The sequence below is a fragment of the Mytilus californianus genome, unplaced genomic scaffold, assembly GCF_021869535.1.
Source record: "Mytilus californianus isolate M0D057914Y unplaced genomic scaffold, xbMytCali1.0.p SCAF_16, whole genome shotgun sequence".
In the NCBI taxonomy this organism is placed as follows: domain Eukaryota; kingdom Metazoa; phylum Mollusca; class Bivalvia; order Mytilida; family Mytilidae; genus Mytilus; species Mytilus californianus.
The window spans coordinates 3,822,477-3,843,866 of NW_026262648.1; the positions used below are offsets into that span (position 1 = coordinate 3,822,477).

The 21,390-nt window shown below is 34.1% G+C and overlaps 1 protein-coding gene across 1 annotated transcript in view; it reads right to left on the reverse strand.

Annotated features, from left to right (window-relative positions):
* The window catches only part of LOC127726120 (prolyl 4-hydroxylase subunit alpha-2-like), a 130,960-nt gene that overhangs the window by 91,707 nt on the left and 17,863 nt on the right, over positions 1-21,390 (reverse strand). Inside the window, exon 4 of the mRNA XM_052233440.1 lies at positions 16,301-16,371. Coding sequence (XP_052089400.1) covers positions 16,301-16,371 — 71 coding nt within the window. The remainder of the gene's footprint in view (positions 1-16,300; positions 16,372-21,390) is intronic.

The following is a 21,390-nucleotide window of genomic DNA, read 5'->3' on the forward strand; positions in this document are numbered from 1 at the left end:
CTCAACATGCAGACTTCTTATACGTTCAGGTATTTCACATCCAATTTTTTATGGAAATATTCTTTATAAAGCACAAAAATGTCAGTATTCACCTCTGAAGCTAACAAAACCTTTAAATAGACTTATTAAGAAGGGATATAGTTACGATACTGTTGTCAGGTCATTAAAGATTGCATATTTTGGCGTTAATATTGATTCACTTATAGGGTCTTTGCATCGGCACTAAACACAATTATTTAAAAACCAGTTGTTGGCATGACACGGGTTATGTTCTTCTCATATATGTTATGATGGTATGATACTAAACCCCTAACGGGAAGGATTGTGCCTGATATTCATATGATGAAGACATAATCTTTCAATCAGTTTAATTGAAGTCTGGAGCTGGCATGTCAGTTAACTGCTAGTAGTCTGTTGTTATTTATGTATTATTGTCATTTTGTTTATTTTCTTTGGTTACATCTTCTGACATCAGACTCGGACTTCTCTTGAACTGAATTTTAATGTGCGTATTGTTATGCGTTTACTTTTCTACATTGGCTAGAGGTATAGGGGGAGGGTTGAGATCTCATAAACATGTTTAACCCCGCCGCATTTTTGCGCCTGTCCCAAGTCAGGAACCTCTAGCCTTTGTTAGTCTTGTATTATTTTTAATTTAGTTTCTTGTGTACAATTTGGAGTTTAGTATGGCGTTCATTATCACTGAACTAGTATATATATTTGTTTAGGGGCCAGCTGAAGGACGCCTCCGGGTGCGGAAATTTCTCGCTACATTGAAGACTTGTTGGTGACCTTCTGCTGTTGTCTGTTCTATGGTCGGGTTGTTGTCTCTTTGACACATTCCCCATTTCCATTCTCAATTTGATTAGATGTCAAATTCGAGGTATAAGTCAAAAAATGAGGCAGACGAAGCCGTGTCTGTTGTTTCTTTAATTTCTAGTTCTGGAAGATATATTAATGGAACACAATCAGAAAAGTTTGGATTGTTAAAGCATTAATGCATGTCACTAAATTACAGTATAAAGGGTTGTAGAATTTTATTAGTCAATTTACAAAATATAGCTGTATATTTCTCTTCTGATTATTAAAACATTGCATATTAATGTCACCTTTTCAAATATTTCTGTCAATTATAACATATCTATTTTCACTGTTCTAAAACGGCAAAATTCATTTGCTAAAATGCATGTCTTTACTAACTGGTCTTGTAAAAGGGTTATTGATAGATTTTGATCAATAGCAAAGTAAATGTAGTTTTATGTGAATTATATGCCTAAAGGGAGGTGGATTACATTTGACTTTTAAGGGAAAAAACAGTTACGGCTTTCAACTTAGTTTTTGTTTTTTTGTTACCTTATTGTATAGTTCGATTTGTTTCTCTTTAAAGTAGTATGCTATTCTTTTGGCCATTTTTCTGACAAGGAAGTAGTTTATTCCTTGAAGAATTGAGCATTTGTAAAAGGGTAGTTTATCCTTTGGGAGTTTTCTGTGAATAATCATTTGCCAAGGAAACTGTTATTTTACTTTCTTCGTCTTAAGTCGTATGCTATCGTTTAGGATTGTTGTCTTTAAGGAAGAAAGTTATTGTTTTTGTTACTACGGATTGGATCTTGTAATTCCTTGATATTCCTTTTTCAAACAAAGAAAGCAGTTACTTTTCAGTTTAGTATAATTAACTCCATGTATACATGATTTACGTGTTTTGTTTTTGTTTAGCTTGCTTGTGTTGCATAATTCATCTAAATTATATATGGCCCGCCTTTTGTACTGTGTTAGTATGTGTAAAGGTTGTAATATGATGTATTGTGTTCAATGTTTATTATTTTGTATTATATATGTATTTGTATGTTAAAAGTACACGTCAGTCAAAAACTATTATATTGTATACATCTTATGGATTTAAAAAGGACAACAGTTTTAGCTTAAATAAAAAGCATTCTCTGTTATAGGTGGATATAAGTAAACCAACACAATAGACTATAATCAAAATTATCATTTTTATTTTGTTATGAATTTGAGTGTATAAGTATAATAATCGGAAGAAATTTTAAATGCATGTGTTATTCTATGAGCAGATACGGTATGGATACATGAAAAACATACTATTCAATTGAAAATGTCAATGGTAATTGTTCAAATCTGTTGCAAATCTCATCATGTCATTTGCATTACTATTTGATATAACAGAATGTCCCCTCGCGGTTTCCCTAATAATGTCATAAAATATAAATCTTATCGTCAAATTTCAAGTTTTTTCATACGATAATTTATTTTCCTGACATCATACATGCTCGGAGAGTTTCAGCAGGTTTAGGGTTACACAATACAACTTTATTAAATCCAATCGAATTGCACAGAACTAATAAAACTCACATAGGTCCCTATAACGTTATAAAAGTTAACAATATGGATGATGCACGAATCATGAACGTAGACTTCCAGAAAGCTGTACGAACGCAAACGAAACGCTGTCTTGACGCTAAACGAACAATGTACGAACGAAAACATCGTATGATTTATCGTATATCGAACAGTTTTGCGTACATCGTACGGTTTAACTTGCATCTTTTCGTTCAGCGTACATCATATCGTTAAGTGTTCCTTCGTACCTGTGCCTGTACCAAGTCAGGAATATGACAGTTGTTATCCATTCGTTTGATGTGTTTGAGCTTTTGATTTTACCATTTGCTTAGGGACTTTCCGTTTAGAGTTTTCGGTATTTTTATTATTTTACTTTTTTCGTATCCTTTGCATGTGGGTGATACTTCCAGTTTCTCAATATTTCTTTAGAAATTTCAAACGTTCAAACCGCTAATTTTCACAGCATGACATTTCTAAAGAGCACACATAATACCAAAACAGGATAAGCCCTTAGAATTTTACGTTTAGCGGAAGTCTCTTCTTTTATGATATCGAATCTCAAAAATTAAGAGCTGTATAATGTGATCGAATGTTATTTAACTGATACAACCACTCACTGAAAGATACCATAGGTTATACTCAAAAGAAAACACTGAATAGTATCACAAACTACGATAAGCGATGTCATATACCACACGCTTAAACGATGCAATATATTAACGCTAAACAATACCATATACCATACGCTCAACGTATTATTTACGGACGACGAACAAACGTTATACGAATGTTGTACGGACGATGCATAAATGCTATACAAACAATGACTTAACGATGAACGTACGATGCCGTATGGAAAAAAGTGTTAATGTTTACGTTACAAGGATTGAATACCGTGTGTAGCGTTTAAACGATGCCATATCCCATACGCTAATTGAGTAATGTACGGATGATGCACGCATATTGTACAGACGATGCCCGAACACTATAAAAACGATGATTGAACGATGTACGTAATGGAAAAAGTGGGGTTCTTTTACGTTACAAGGACTGTATTAAAAAGTCTTTACTAAACTTCGAATATTTACAGTAAGTGAATCTTCAACAAGTTTTATTTTGGCTTTTCGTTCTGTCGTCTTGATAACCTGTCCTATTGTACAATATGGTTGTTAACTTGTCAAGCCTCAGTTTATGATAGCATACCCCATCGGTTTTATGCACTATCTGGTGAAATAGTGTGCCATGCACAAAATGTTTCATCGGCTGTGTGGTTCGCACGGTGTAGGGTTGGTAGATATGTAGTAGTTTTGATTGTTGATACACCAGTTTATTGTTCGCATAGAGAACATCCTTTTGAATCTGCAGCTGTTGAAAGGTCATAGTTCATTTCTGTGTAAGATCATCAACGCGTTTCGACAAATCGAACCTCTAACGATCATTTCATACACCAAAAATAGTTAACCTATTGCTTAAAGCATTTGAGAAACAGACCAAAACACAAAAACTTAACACTGGCCACTGAACAAAGAACATGAGGTCAAGGTCAGATGAAACCTGCCAGTCGGAAATGTACTCCTTACAATCATTGCATACACTAAACATAGTTGACCTACTTATTATAGTATCTGAGAAAGAGACCTAAGCACGTACCTTAACCTTCAACACTGATACATAAAATGAGATCGAGGTCAAGTAACCCATTTTGACGGACATGTCAAACTTACAAGAATCCATTTTTTTTTAAATAAAATTATCCAATAACTAATAAGTGAGAAAAATCACATGACAAAAAAAAAGTTTTTTAATCAGCTGCTGAACATGAACATGAAGTCAAGGTCAATGAACATATAACAGACGGACACTTCGTAACATAAGGTATGTACAAGGTATGAAACATCCAGGTTTTCTAGGGTCTCTAAACACACCGCAAAGTTCCTCCTTTGTGCACAAAGGAGCACAATGTAGCACAAAGGACCACAAAGGAGTGTAATTAGAGCACAAAGGACCTTAAACTGTATTGTTTGCAAGGAAATAATATAATTTCTGAAGAAAAATGCAAAAAAACAAAAAAAAATTTAAATCATGAAAATTGCGAATTTTAGTGTGTACGACTTGGTGTTATCACCGGTACCAGATAGGAACCGACTTTATATCCGGTTTCTGTCATAGCTTACGTTTGTGAAATTATTTATAGTAACTGAATAATCAGAAATGCCAATATACACTTTGTTTTAACACAATTTATTCTGGACAATAACAAAGTATCTATCAAAATGTTCTTACTTTATAAATCTATGAAGAAAATGTTTCACAAGATATAAAAAAGGATCGGTATGACAGTCATTTTCAAGCTATGAAATTGACATGAATTTCTTATTCCGTATTTTAGAAATGTCAATATTTTTTTTTTAGTTGCTTTTTGTTTTTGTTTTTGTACTTTGTTTAATCAAATTTTGTTCTCGACAAAAACAAAGTATCTACCGAATTTTCTTACTTCACGAATCTTAAATTGCTATAAGGAACGAAAAATTACCTCGTGGTTTTTTGTTGTTGACATATACCCATCATCTAAATGTTTTCCTTTTGTTTTATTTTCAAATATTAATTAAGTACGAATAATTGTATTTGAAACAGTTTTCTTGTTTTTAAAGACTGCCTTTTAACACTGATACTAATTTATAAAGCATTCAAATTCATGTAATTGTCAGGAAAACAATTTGTCAAAGTGTCATGAACTTTTAAAAATGACTTTATGCAGAAAGTCACAGGACCATAACGTCACAGAAAAAAAGTCACGGACAAAAAGTCACAGGACAAAAAGTCAAAATTCAGTTTTGAGATTATTTTTCTCTGGAGTAAGAACACACTTATTTTTAAAATCATTTTTGTATTTTCCTTGAACTATCATATATTATGTATATAAAGCAACTTTTTTTAACAAAATCTATTCTAAAACAAAGTCAATAATGATACAATAATTGTTAAGAAAACAATTTATCAAACTGGCTTGTTACTTAAAAGGGTTCATGGTGCCAACACATATATCCTTTGCATGATTAAAATTTGATAAATATTCATTTATCAAGGCTTATGAACAATTTTCTTGACTGTTAAATGAATGTATGCAATAAAAAAATAAATTAGTTCAAGAACCTTCTCTTATTTATTCAAACAGTTATAAAACAAATTAGTTGTGACTTTTTGTCATATCAAACTTGTGACTTTCATACCTGAGACTTTTTGTCCTGTGACTTTCTGTCCGTTTACCTTCCATGAAATATATCCTTTGCATGGTTTAAATTTGATAAATCTTCATTTATCAATCCTCATTAATCAAGGCTTATGAACAATTTGCTAAACTGAAAAAAATTAATATATGAAATAAAAAGAAATTATTTCAAGAACTTTCTCTAATATATTCATACAATTATGAACAAATTATTTGTAACTTTCTGTAATGTGATTATCTGTCCCGTGACTTTCTGCCTGCTTACCTTTATTTTTATGTTTTGCAATATTTTAAAGTGTATATGTATGAAATCTTCGATAATTACTTACTTACTTTATCCTCTTCGTGCTATGATACACTAGTTCTCTCCATAACACTCTGTCTTGTGCTTTCTTCTCTACTTCTCGCCATGACATCCCAACCTCCTTCATCTCGCTTTCCACTGTTCTTCTCCATGTTTCTTTTGGTCTTCCCCTTTTTCTCTTGCCAGTTGGAGTCCATCTCAGTGACACTTTAGCGATGTTTGCTGGTTCCTTCCTTAAGACATGGCCTATCCGTTTCGATCTTCTTGTTTTTATTTCATCTCTTATGTCTCTTTGTGCTGTCAGTTTGAATAGTTCCCGATTGGTTATTTTGTTGGGCCAAAAGATTTTACATATTCTTCTCAAGCAGGTGTTGTGGAATGCAGCCAGTTTGTTGAAGTGAGTTTGTATAACTCTCCAACATTCTGAGCCATAAAGCAGTACAGATTTAACATTGCTGTTGTACATTTGATGTTTTGTGTTTCTGGCAAGGGATGACGATTTCCAGATTGGTCTGAGTTGACAGAAGGATGTTCTAGCTTTACTCAGTCTTGCTTTGATGTCTATGGTGGTCCCATTATCACTGCTTATTACACTGCCTAGGTATGTAAAGTCTTCTATTTCCTCGATGTTTAAGGATCCAATCTTTATTGGAATTTTATTTGATTGTTCGTTGATTGACATGACTTTCGTTTTTTCGATGTTTATTTTGAGCCCAAGTTTGTTTGACATAGTATTCAGTCTTGAAGTTTTCTTTTGCATTTGTGTTCTGTTGCTGGATAGTAAGCAAATGTCATCTGCAAAGTCTAGATTTTCAAGAAAGGAGTTGAGTGTCCATCTTATTCCAGTGTTTCCATTTCCTAAGGTTGATCTCATACACCAGTCAACAACTATTTAGAAGAGAAGAGGAGAGATTACGCATCCTTGTCTGACGCCTGTATCCACTGAGAACCAATCAGAAAGCTGTCCATTGTGTAATACACTACATTCATACTTGTCGTAGAATATCTTTATCAGCTTGACTATTTTTGATGGTACTCCATATGCTCTTAGTATGTCCCAGATATATTCTCTTATTACACTGTCAAATGCTCTGTGGAAGTCAATGAAGTTTAGTACTATTTTGTTCTGCCACTCTGTGGATTGCTCTATGATGTTTCGGAGGGTAAATAGATGGTCAATACAGCCTCTGTTATTTCTAAAACCTGCCTGTTCTTCACACAGCTTATTGTTGATGGAATCAGTAATTCTATTCTTGATGACTCTGAGGAATACTTTACTAGGGATTGAAAGTAGTGATATTCCTCGCCAGTTGTTGCAAAGTTTCAGGTCTCCCTTCTTTTGCAGTTTTATAATAACGCCTTTGTCCCATTCAGTTGGTATTACTTCATCTATCCATATGTTGGTAAATAGATAATGTAGTATCTCGCTTGTTGACTCTATGTCTGATTTTAGTAATTCTGCACTGATGTTATCTATGCCTGGTACTTTACCATTTTTTAGTTGTCTTATTGCCTTTTGGATTTCATTTTTGCATACAGTTTCTGTGTCTATTTCAAGTGCATCTCCAAACGATTGAATATCAGGTATATCATCGTTTGTTTCAGCCCTATTCAGGATATTTTTAAAGTGTTCTGCCCAACGATATAACTTTTCCTTGTCTGTAGTTAGTAGCTGCCCCTCTTTGGATAGTACTGGTGCATCGTTATTCCTGGACTTTCCACAGAGCTGCCTAGTGATTTTGTATACTACACTGAGCTCTCCACGCTTTGAAGCTTCTTCAGCTTCATTTGCAAGTTCTTCAACATCGTTTCTTTTATCATTCTTTGCACCTTTTTTAACTTCTTTGTCTTTATCCCTTTAGTCTGATTGCAATTTGGTTTTCAATCTGTTAGATTTAGTTGCATTAAGTTTTATTTTTATGGCTTTCTTTTCTTTGATGTTTTTCCCAGGTCTTGTCTGACAGCCACTGTTTTCTTTTTCTGTTCTTTAAACCCAATACTTTCTCAGCTGTTTTAGTATAAATGTCCTTGATGTAATCCCAAATTTCAGTTATGTTTTCACCTATGTTTTCTTTGTTGTCATCAATTTCACGAAGTACTTGGTATCTGTTTTTTTACGTCAGTATTAAATTTTTGTCTTATTTTGTTGTCCTTTAGTCTCTGCAGATCAAATGTTTTCCTGCTTAGTTCGTTCATCTTCGGAGCTTTTTTCAGCTTCAATTTTATTTTGCCAAAAATCAGGTAGTGGTCACTTCCACAGTCTGTCCCTCTTTTTACAGATACATCATTTAGTGAATGCCGCCATCTGCCATTTATCATTAGAGGGTCAACTTGATTTTTGTCTCTCCTGTTTGGCGATGTCCATGTAAGTTTATGTATATCTTTGTGCTGGAACATTGTACCACCAATAACCAGATCATTTAGTCCGCAAAATTCAATCAGTAGATTTCCGTTTTCATTACAAGTTCCACATCCGTTGTTACCCATTATTCTATCCACTCCGATGTTGTCACTACCTACTTTTGCATTCAAGACTCCATTAACCAATGGGCATGCACTCCTTCCATTACACTTCTTAGCTTTTCATAGAAGTCGGTTTTGGTTTCAATGTCTGCTTCGTTAGTTGGTGCATAGCATTGAATCAGAGTAAGTTTCACATATTTTGAATGGAATCTTGCTGTTATTATTCTCTCATCTATAGGTTTCCATTCTATAAGAGCTTTACTTGCTTGCTTATTCATTATGATGGCTACATCTTCTCTATGGATATTATCTTTTTTCCCAGAGTTAACTATCTTCTGTCCATTTGTTGTTATAACTGACCAATAACCTGTCCACCTGCATTCACTTATGCCCAATATATCGATGTTATAGTTCAACATTTCTTTTTCAATTTGCGCAGTTTTTCCTACTTCGTACATGGTGCGGACATTCCATCCTCCCACTCTAAGTAGGAATTTTGGCCTCAGAAGTCCATTTCTCGTGTTACGGTTTGATGAATGTCTCCTTGAGTACCGGTGAAGTTATTTTGATTTACTAGTGCGGTTTCCGTAGCATAGGTTTTTTTTACATGATAAGGGTGCTGGCCCTATGCATAACTCTCCTCCCTTTCTCATCCGTGCTTGAGACCGGCAATGGCGGAGGACCTGTGGCTTTTCTGTAGGGGGTTTCCATCCCTAAGACGATTGCTGTTGCTGTTGCTAACGAGTTCCATCTACCTCGATTTTCTGTCTGGATTTACTTCCATAGCCTTTGATTCAAAAATCAAATCACAAGGCAGTGATACTATTTGACCCATAGCTGGGACAAGGTTAATGAGTGCTAGGGCATGTCCACACGCCGGTGGGCCTACACACTGCATTTTTCTAGGGCCCTTGCTGCTCCAAGATCCTCTACAGATAATGCCTAGGTCAATATACCTAGTTACCGTGTGCTGTCGCGGGGAGGCACTGTAGAAGTCTTGGACAGTGTACAGGCTTTGTACTGGCAGGAGAGATTTACGCACTCAACTCTCTTTTCACCCACAAGTGAGTTAGCCAGCGGCAATGTTAGAGTATTAAACCTCCACTGCACTAGACGCATACACAATCCCTGTGGCAGAACCACCAATTAATAATCTAAAAAATATCGTAATCTCATGCATATCCGTACCGATTTTTGAACATGGTTTCTTAAATTTTCATCTTACCGAATAAACGCAAGTATTTAATGAAAATAAATTATTTTTTTCGTATGAATTGACTCCCCCCCCCCCCCCCCCCCCCCCATTATATACATAACTGTTTGTCCTTTGTGCTCTTATTACACTCCTTTGTGGTCCTTTGTGCTACATAGTGCTCCTTTGTGCACACAAGAGGTCCTTTGCGGTGTTTTTAGAGACTGGGTTTTCTACCCTCTGAAATGTAAAGCTTGATACAAATAGTTTACGCCGCCGCCGCCGCCAGATAATCGCTATGTCTCTCATTAAGCGACATTTGTTCATTATTTAACCAGTATAAAAAGTATTAAAATACTGTAATTTAGCACCAAAATAGATTTTGTTGAAACCAGAAGTTGCTTTTTACGATCAGTATTCAAAGTCACTTACAAGTAACGTTTGTTTAAAATTATTGTTATAAGTACTTTTATGCTTTGGATATCTATTTGAAAACCGTAAGTAATAATTATTCACCCTTATATCATTACAAAACTTATAAATAATAGTTGTTTTGGAATCGATGAAATGAGTACTATAATTAGGGGCAGAAGTAGGCCTTTACTGTTCACATTTAATATTAGATGTAAGCCTTTCATATCCGAGGGGTGTTAGCATCGGAGATATGAGACGATAACATTTACATAGAAGTAATAAATACATATTTTATCTTTTCTCTTGTTCTAAATATAGCAATAAGGTTTGATAAAACAGGAAAAATGTCATTATCTCAAATTTTCCAGCTGCAGCAACACTTTCAGAAGATGTTTTGAGATTATGGATTTGGAATGAAATCTTAATTACGTCTATTTTTCTGTCATTAAATTGATACCTTATCACTGCTTTTGTATGGCAATATGAATCCGAAATCTGAACTGTTTGCTGATAAATGATAACACTTATATGTAAAAATATAGCAATAAACCATACCTAAAAACCATGTTCTTTTTTAATCAGTGTTATAATTACTTTTATATGTCAAAAGAAGTGACTCTGTCGAGAACACTCAGAACACTCAAGCTGTAATCAAAATCAGTTACAAATATGATTGTTTGGAATTATTGTACAGATACAAATCATGCACAAATAAAATCAATAGTATACACAAATATTTACAAAGGTCAGTCACTATAAATTATAAAATCACTCGAGGAACGAAACAAGTTCTGAAGAGTCTCTGATGAGGTCGTCTGCTTTACATTAAATTATTATGAATTTATCATAATTGTCTTTAATCCTTTAATTTATTGTAATTAATGAATTAAGATTCTAAAGATTCATTTAATCTCGGCTTGGGTCATTTAAATTCGTTTTGTTTTTATGTCAGGTGAAATATGTTCAACACACTAACGTTCAACTTGGACGATCAACAAATGTGTTAATTACCGGTCACCATAAACATGTCATTTTAACTGTTATACAAACAAGTATGTTTACTCAGCTTTAATCTCTTTTGAAAATTATAAGGTTACATAAGAAATACATCCGATTTGAATTTTTATCATAAGGTCTGCATCTTTCGAAAAATCTTACTTTCGAACTCCGAGACATCGGGGTCAATTTACACTAATTTTACATCGACGGCACTATAAAATTTACTCGACTTAACCGAGTATTCGAATCAACCGAGTTCTACTCTTCAGAGGTAATTATGCATTGATCAAACGGGAATTTTACCGGACCGAGAAATTACTTCGACTCATCCAAGATTTCGACACGAGGTTCCACTGTATAAGTATTTTTATTAAGCATTTGAAACCTTAAGTGGTAATTGGTAATTAGTCACCCGTATCTTATTACAAAACTGTTAAGTAATAGTTGTTCTTGAATCGGTGAAATGGGTACTATTATTAGACAGGAAAAGTAGCCCTATACTGTTTACATTTCATATTAAGCTATAAACCGTACCTACACACCATAGCTTTTTTAATCAGTATAATGATTGTTGTTATATGTCAAAGGATTGACACCGATAGTTGGCATTTTCTCTTCATGTTAGAGAAAAAAAAAACTATTATATTCTGAATAATGTCAGGACACTCGTGCTGTATTAAAAGATGTGAGAAAAGGTAAATTTGGTAACATTATGGTGTAATGGAATTTATCTTTGGTAAGAAATATCTAGTAGCTTCAGATAAAAAAATGATCCGATTCTATATTATATAAGAAGCAACAGTAACACTTACTAACATTGATTTTGTTTTCAATGAATTACATAACTTAACATGTATTCCATACAGTTATGAATATAAAATTAGGAGATGAGGTATGATTGCCAATGAGACAACTATCCACCAAAGTTAAATGAAGTGGAGTGTATAGTATATGTCTCTGATGTAAGCAATTATAGGCAACCATACGTCCTTCAACAATGAGAAAAACCCATGCCGTATAATCGGCTATAAAAGGCCCAGACTTGAAAAATATGAAACAATTCAACTGAGAAAACTAACGGCCTAATTTATAACAAAACGATTTACAAAAAACAAATATGACAGACATGAACCAACGACAACCACTGAACTACAGGCTCCTGACTTCGGATAGGCACATACAGAATGTGCCAATTTACAAATTTGTGAACGCTCAACACTCCCCTAACCTTCGACAGTGCTGTAACAGCACAACATAAGAACAAATTATAAAAAGCAGTTGAAAAAGGCTTAACTCATCAGATCGATACAAAGAAAAACATCAGACAAAAACACAGACAGGACGTGGCAGGGTATATATCTATCCCTCATCCCTAACAACAACAAAAACACTAAGTACAGATCTGAAAGTACTCGCAGTTACTGACAACTAGTTCAAAGCCAATAATAACTAATTAAAAAAATCATGTATCTAAGACTAAAATATCAATCAGTACACATCCAACATCCAATGGATTTAGTGTAAAGACTTCATTAACAGTCAGAGAAAAACATGACCATGCGCAATGCCAATATATAGTTATCGACAGATTGTAATACCGTGAAAGTACATATGTGTAATATTTAGTATGGTTTTAATTTACTGATAACAAAATCAATATTTATACCAATAAAACAATATTCAAACATTTAATTACAGTGTTGAATAGGTAACCTTTTATAATAAGTTTATTTAAAGGATTGATAAGTTTACCCGGATCGTATCTAAATTTCCGGGCTTGGTCAACAACATCAATTTTGTCAAATTTTGGATGTGATATTCCGTTTGAAATAAGTTTTCTACAGGTATAGTCAAACTTGAAAACAAGATCTTTGTATTTATTGAAAATTTAGTAAAGGTTTCAAGTAATTTGTGGTAACGAAATCCCTGACTCTACCAGTAATACATAAATTACGCTCATTGAGATTGAATACGTCACTATAGACACGAGAATAGCGAACGAGTTGGGATATATAAACACCGTAAGACGGTGCAAAAGGAACATCACTGTTCAAAAAAGGAAAATTGCCAATAGGAAAAGAGAAATTATCCGTTTTGTCGTAAATGTTTGTGCAGAATTTCTGGTGTAATACTGAAATATCTAAATTAAGTAAAAGGACAGTTATTGCTGTTAATATTTGATTTATTTAAAGTAAGTTCCTTTGGGTAAATTTCAGCAGTTTATTTAGAGAATTTTTGTTTATTTAACGAAAAAGTATCATCAAGATAACGATACGTGTTGTTGAATTTATCTATTAAATGGAATTTGGACGGTTCTTTACTGAGTTTGGCCATACACTGTGATTCATAACAGTATAGGATCAAGTCTGCTATTTAAGGGGCACAATTAGTGTCCATAGGAATACCTACAACCTGTCGATAAACTTTAATGCCAAAACGTACATTAATGTTGTCAAGGATAAAATGTATGGCTTTAATCATCTCATCACACCTCAAATAGGTATATCTAGAATATTTACCTTTCTCGTTGGAGAAAAAGGCTCTATATGAGTTGCAGCAAATAATTTGCATGAAATTATTAAACGTGTTGTTTTCAATTTTTTGCAAATTTATCAAACGACCATTTAATTAGATAGGAAAACTTTTGTTTGATAAGATTGTGTGGAAGTGTAGTATAAAGAGTGGAGAAGTCAAAACTGTCAACCGAATCAAAAGTACCATCGAAAGCAAGTAAGTTATCTAAAACATCCAAAGAATGTTTTACCCTCCAAAAATGGTTAATTCAACTATTTTCATATGTTTTATGCCAAAAATTAATGATCAGTTTTTTATAGTAGTTAAGGAACTCGTTAAAAGCACCGAAAGATTAGAAGTAGAACATTTACTAGAGGCCGAAATGAAACGATATTTTACTTGTTTGTTGTGTAGTTTAGGTAACCAATACATAGTGGGGACCTTCAAATGTTCAGAGGAGACCTTAAGCTGAACTGTGGTAGTGACACGATTATTTACTCTATGACTTTCTATGGAGCGTACGGCCTCGAATGTAGTTGAATGTATAATTTCATTCTTAAGGACTTCCGTGTAGTATTTACGTCATACAACCACCGCATTGTTGGCTGCTTTGTCTGCCGGTAGCAACACAAAACGCTTTGCGAGTACTTGAATTTTGTTTTTAATCCTAGAAATGGGCGTATTACTTACTCTTTTATATATTTCTAAATTATTTTAATAATGCGCTTAGCAACAATATTCAGACATTTATTTAAATAGGAATCAAATGACTTTTTATCAGATTTCTCCCGTTTACACAATTTTTTACAATAGGATGAAAGATCATCTTTAATAACCTGACGACACTCTTCCCAATTTATTTTCGACGGTGGACGATATTTTAGTCCTTGTTTTCAGAAAGTTTATAACCTCTCGGTCTTGAACGATGTTGAGGTCCCATATAATTACATGGCCATGTGGATTATATCTAAACTTCGATGTTTCACTGTTTTATGTTGAAGGAGCATTATTTTCTATACTGACGTCAGATGTAACTGACGTATAATTAAAAATCAAACTTCTACTGGTTTTTTTATACGAATAAGAAATTATAGGTGGCTCAATGTTATCCAAATATGAAGATATAAAGTTTTGAACGGTAGAGTCATGAAAAATACTAGACAAATTAATAAATCAATACCTCTATTAATGTATTTTATACATAGTAGGGTATATTATTTCGATACTTATATTTTGGCATTGCACAAGGTCATGTTTTACTCATGCTGTATATGACGTGGATACACTCATTCCATCTGATGTGTACTAATCTATATTTTAAGTCTAGTGAAACATGATTTAGCTGTTGTGAGATTTCTTATATAGTATTTTGTAACTGCAAGTCTCATATGTCGACCGTTTTGTTTCTTTTGTCTTTTTGATATAGTTGCTTTGGTACTTTGTGTCAATCTGTTACCACTATCCCCTGGTGTTACAGCGAATGTTATGTGCTCACAAAAATGTTTAATCCCGTTTTGAACGCCGAACGGTGTGAATTGTCTCGATTGGTGGTTTCTTCATATCGATCAAATAAGACATCAGCCATTTCCTGTAGGACGATCCCAGTTGTTTTTCTAACATGTATTTAAAAATTGTCTGAATTGTCTCTACAAACAGTCCAATTTGTCATTTTTATAGCCGGTCCGAGCTGTCTTTGGATGACTAGTCTTGTATTCGAGGTGTAATAGGTTTCGTTGTAGAGTTTGGGCAGAGTTCCAGTAAGAGCTGACTAGTGGCAAGATACATAAAAACAAATTCTGGTATAGTCATAAAATTGTTCGGAATAGCATATTTTACTCATTATTGTATGCGCATGAGCACATAAGACCTATGCAATTTGTAAAGAATTGAGGTTAAATGAATGAGTTATGATAATAGCTCTAGATGATTTAAACTTTGTTGTATTTTGAAATTTTGCTATTTGCAAGACATTTACTAGACAAGCAACGAAACTGGCATCGTTATATTTAAATTCAAGCCTATTTAGTGCTGTAGAAATAAAGACTAATGACAATTGTTGTTTTGCATCAATGTATTGACTATTATGTAAGGGCATCAGAAATAACTTCGTATTAACCTGAAGTAATATTTCTCATTCTATTTCATAAAAGGTATTTATGAGAATCATTTAAATGACTATTATTTCTATCAATTTTCTCCTAAGCATAGCTTTATTAATGTTTTTCATCAAAGGAAGGGGAACTAAAGTAATTCTCGAAATTTTGGTGGTGTAAAAATTGGTACCGCTAATGCTATTGGCAAAAAAACTCGAAATATAAGTGTGCTATATTCTATACCATTCCTACAGACTTCGCTAAAATTTAAAAAAAAAAGTAAAATTTTGGCAAACTTCATTCGATATTGTCAAAAATGTATCGAAATCAAATAGGATACGCTGCTGGGCAATCTTTCAAATTAGTATATAGAATTATTTATAATATTTGACGCAAATTATAGCTTATATTTCTGTTCTGTTTTTAACGTGATAAGTATATTATTACTTTATTGCGAAAAGCTAGTAATTTTGATTTAAATTAGATAAAGGTCGCAAGTTGTCAAGAATGATTCAATCTTTTTTTTTATCTTTTGTTACTCAGCTTATGTTTTATTTTTTCTTCGTTCGTGCTTTTGCTTGTGATAGTGTCGGGTTTTCATCGACTTATTATTTATTTGTACCGTTGTATCTTTTGCTTCTTTTTTCAATTCTATGCTTTCTTGTGTCTGTATTTTTTTTTAATTTGTTTAGAAATATATATCTGGCTGTGCAGTTAAATAATTTACGTACGTGTAGCTCAGACGGATGTCATCGTTAGCGTCTTCTTCTGTGCCGTAATTTTGCAGTCCAGACCGATAAAACTTAAAAAAAGCAATTGCATGCAAAATGAAAACAACTTGTAATAAATGTTATAAATCAGTCAGTATCGAAGTACTGACTTCTGACTACTGGGCTGATGATACCCTCGGGGACTGATAGTCCACTAGGAGAGGTATCGACACAGTGCTATAAAAAAATTAAAAAACAACGTTATAAATGTCATGCGTTCGAAGCGCTTTTCTGGATTTACCTTCGTTAGGAAGCTAAGGATGTTTAATAACCTTAACAGTTAAAGAGCTATATAACCAAAAAGGGACCTAAAATAAATAGTCAAATCTATCAAAGGCCAACTTTGCCTGAGGGAGTTGAAACCTCAGTTTCTTTATAATTTCAAAATTTCAAACGGACAATTTTAGAAAGATGTGTTATAATAAATATAAATCAATTGTTTTAAAAACAATTGTTAAACGGTCTTTCCCCTCCGAAACATGATTAATTGGTTTTTTGCTTGGTTGGTTGGTTGGTTGGTTGGTTGGTCGGTCGGTCGGTCGGTCGGTCGGTCGGTCGGTCGGTCGATTGATTGATTGATTGATTGATTGATTGATTGATTGACTTATTACACACGTGAGATAGGGTCGCTTGAAACAAGCAAACACGAAACAAATGAGATCTTGGACCCGTATTAAACACAAAGGACCGAAACATACATGTAATGGTTGGTTGGTTGGTAGGTAGGTAGGTTGGTTGGTTGGTTGGTTGGTTGGTTGGTTGGTTAAACACATGGGGCCGAACCACTCGGAAAACGCGAAAAGGAAATTGAGAGTCTAGTGCCCGTGTTTAAACACTTTGGACCTAGGCTTAAGGAATACGCGAAAAAGGAATTGAGAGCCTAGTGGCCGTGTTTAAACAAGTGAGACCTAGCCTCTAGGAATACGCGAAAAAGGAATTGAGAGCCTAGTGGCCGTGTTTAAACACGTGAGATCTAGCCTCTAGGAATACGCGAAAAAGGACTTGAGAGCCTAGTGGCCGTGTTTAAACACGTGAGACCTAGCCTCTAGGAATACGCGAAAAAGGAATTGAGAGCCTAGTGGCCGTGTTTAAACACTTGTGACCTAGGCTCTAGGAACCGCGAAAACGGGTCCTTGCAACATGTTTATTTATATTCAAATTATGACATATGTAGGAACATGCAAGGATTTAAACACACTTACAAAAAGTATCCTTGCATTTTCCTTTATAAATGTTCTCTTTTTTTATAAGGCTTCCCAGTACTTGTGTGTTATTTACTTATTGTGTGTGCATTGTTTTCAATTTTATGATTAAAGGACATCGGACCTTACCTGCATGGATCTTTTGTATTCAACCCTGTGCGTGCACATTTTAATTCTTTTCGAAAAGGGGAAAACCCCTATTTTATTTTAGGTAGCACGCGCCGCACCGGATGGTTGGTGTGATTGTGACGTCACCAAGCTGATTGATATACACAGAAAGACTGTTTTTAAAATTTAGTTGCAGAGGGATTGTCGTCAAGACAAGACCTGTGTATAAAGATTGTCAGCTAACGGATTTAAATTTTCTTTCATTTACAGGTCATTGATGTCGGATCATGCATGCTTTTTTCGTACATATATTTACGGGAACACAGATTTGTTTTTTAATGCATGCTTAGAAATTTGATTCTAGGATTTTATTACTATTTACGAACTTTTGAGGGATTTCTACGCCATTGATTTTAATTTCTCAATCCAGATTGGAACGTCAAGCGGACTGCACGTGATTTATACTGCTAACGGAAAATATATTTTCTCGATTTATTTGACAGGTAAACTATTGTCCGAGCGCTGACCACTGGTCGACTCATTCATTGAATGCACACAAAAATAATGCTGCTGTTATAGTATACTCTAACAAAACGTTTATCGATTAATTTTCAGAAATACATGTACGTGATTTGGAGCAGATTTTATTTTGCAGGAATAGATTTGTATTTCAGAAAGAAATGTATTCCCAAAAAAAAAGAAGGATTAGCATTTTACAGTATAATGTACGGGACTAAAAGCGATCTTCTTTTCTTTGGAATGGGATAACTTTAAAAAAAAATCAGTTGAAAAAAAAGGGGGGGAGTGTAGTGGTAGACTGTGGTTCATTATTGTCGATATCTACAACTCTTTCTAGGAAGAAGCGATATGAACCTAATGTAAAAAATCAAAACATGACCTTGACCTTTGACCTTGACCTAGTTTTCTATTCTTTAGGACCAAGGACCTCAAATCAACAGACTCTAGGTCTCTATCACTTATGGTTTACCAGTTACAAATGCATATCACTTATTTCAAATGCATTAGGGGAAATAACCCTCATATGGAGTCTTCGTATCGCTTCCATCAAAATTGGACAAAAAATCCTGAGGATATAGCGAGCAATTTGGTAAAATAAATTTGTCGCTTTCTTTTACGGTAACGGAGGAGATGCAGTCACAAGGAAAACAGTGTTCAGGGAGATAACTCCTACAAAGAAAATTGTTCGGCTTAGAATGGGTGAAAATAAAAAGCGCATAAACTGTATGATACTATATAAGAAATATCTAAGCGACATCTTGCGAAACAAACATTTTACGCGAGAACAAAATGAGGCGGAAGAAAAAAATAATAAAAATAATAATAATAATAATAATAATCAGAACAAATACAATAGGTCTTTCCACAGAAAAGTGGAAAGACCTAATTAAACATGCATAATTTATATGTTAACCTAGAAGAGTATTTAGGCTTATTATCGATTGCAAATAAGTTAATCATAAATACAAGGATTAAAGATTTGTACACCAGATGCGCGTTTTCGTCTACAAAAGACTCATCAGTAACGCTCGAATAAAAAAAGTTAAAAAGGCCAAGCTTTGTGCCGTAAATGTCAGTGACTGTACACAGGTGTTTAGTACACAAGGTGAGACAGAAAAAACACTTTTTCTACAGTTTTTATAAAAATAAGGAGATGAGGTATGATTGCCAATGAACATTTTTTAACAGATATATTTACCATAAACCGAAACCGAAATCGATACTGAAATGGACACCATGGATGCAGATTAGTGACAAAATTGTGGGTTTGATGATAAAAGCATCAAATTTGGCACGGTAGTAGTTATGTGTGTTTCAAACAATATTCTTTATGGACCCACCTTTAAATTCCAATATGTCGGCTATTATCAAGATGGCCGCCATAAAATATCAAAATCAACAATATCCCTTATGTTAGTTCAAATTTGTCATATGGACCCAAATTGAAATTTCAATATGGCGGCTTGTTCCAAGATGGCCACCATAAGATATCAAAATCAACAAATATCCATTATAGAAGGTTACAAAATGTTTTGTTTTGACGTACCTTCAGTAAAACTAAGCGCCGTATAATACCAAGTGCATGCTACCTTTATATACTAAAGCCAAATATCAAACTAAACAAAGTGATGCCCCCGCACTCTACTCTGAAGTAACTGTATGCAGGACTTTCTTTTAGATATTATTGTGTCTGGGAGACACAAATGATGCTCCCGCAGATGCAAAGTGTTATTTTAAAATACACAAAGTTGAGCATGTCTATGGTTCACTGTAGGAGGAGTTATTCAGAAACGCTATGCACCTCTTATGCAAGTATATACTCCAAAAAGTGACAAAGTTCAACTATCGCCAAAAGACCAAATATTAATAAAAATCAAATCCCTGATCACATGCACACCTTCAATATATGTGTTTTTACAAACAGTCAGCAAAGTGAAAACTTCCTAGCATTCAAACTGTAGGCAAAGTTATCCGGAAACGCTATGCACCTCTTATGCAAGTATATACTCCAAAATGACAAAGTTCAACTATCTCCCAAAAGAGCAAATATTAATAAAAATCAAAACCCTGACCACATGCACACCTTCAATATATGTACAAACAGCCGGAAAGTGAAAACTTCCTAGCATTCAAACTGTAGGGGGAAAGTATAGAAATCGTACCTACGTACTATTCTTGCAGAACAATAGTCTACAACGGGTGATCACGTATAGACACTGGCATTATTTCAATATTTAAGTTAGATTTAACTAGAATTAATACTTCTGGACTCGAACACTTTTCTTATGATCAACAAGAAGAGGACATAGTAATGATCTAAACAATTGCAGTAATCTTAGGCCTTCCAGGCCATTAATGAGGCAGGTGCTTGCTTCTTCTGTTTAATGATTATTTTGGTGTTATAATTAAACAAGCAACCGCAACAATATGTTTGTATGACAACGATACTTGAAAAAGCTGCATATGCAGGTAGTTCAAAAAGACAGTAGGCAAAAGTCTTTTCCACAGCCATTTTAAACATTAGTTGATAATCGTTTATATCATACTTCACGTTAAAATGCCATGTTTTGATTGGCTAATACGAGGGTGTTAATTTACTCTATTACCCTTTATGAAGACGCTTGATCAAGTTTGCGCTTTATTAAATACGAATATATCCTATGGTAGATACTCTATTACCCTTCATGGAAACACTTGATCAAGTGTGCGCTTTATTAAATACGGATGGTTGTTATGTACAAGACGTCATAGTTTATTGCTTTGAATTTAAAATTTAATCGACAGTAATAACAGAACATTCAGTATAATAAATTAAATAACACATAGCTGAGAGGGTGATAGAGCAGATTGTTACCCCTCGAAAAGACATTGTCAAACTTGGCTTCGCCTCAGTTGACAATGTTTTCTCGGGGTAACAATCTGCTCTATCACCCTCTCAGCTATGTGTTATTTATATAATATACTTGGCTTCGCCTCAGTTGACACTTGATTTATATAATAAACTTGGCTTCGCCTCAGTTGACAATGTTTTCTCGGGGTAACAATCTGCTCTACCTCCCTCTCAGCTATGTGTTATTTATATAATATAGATTTTCAAATGCAGTCGAGTTATTCCATTGAGGCAAATACGACGCTATCCACTTCAAAGTTTCTTCTGTTTGTTTTCTCTAATCTTCTTTAATATTACATTCAACTGAATTAAACCCATCTACTAGTATTAAT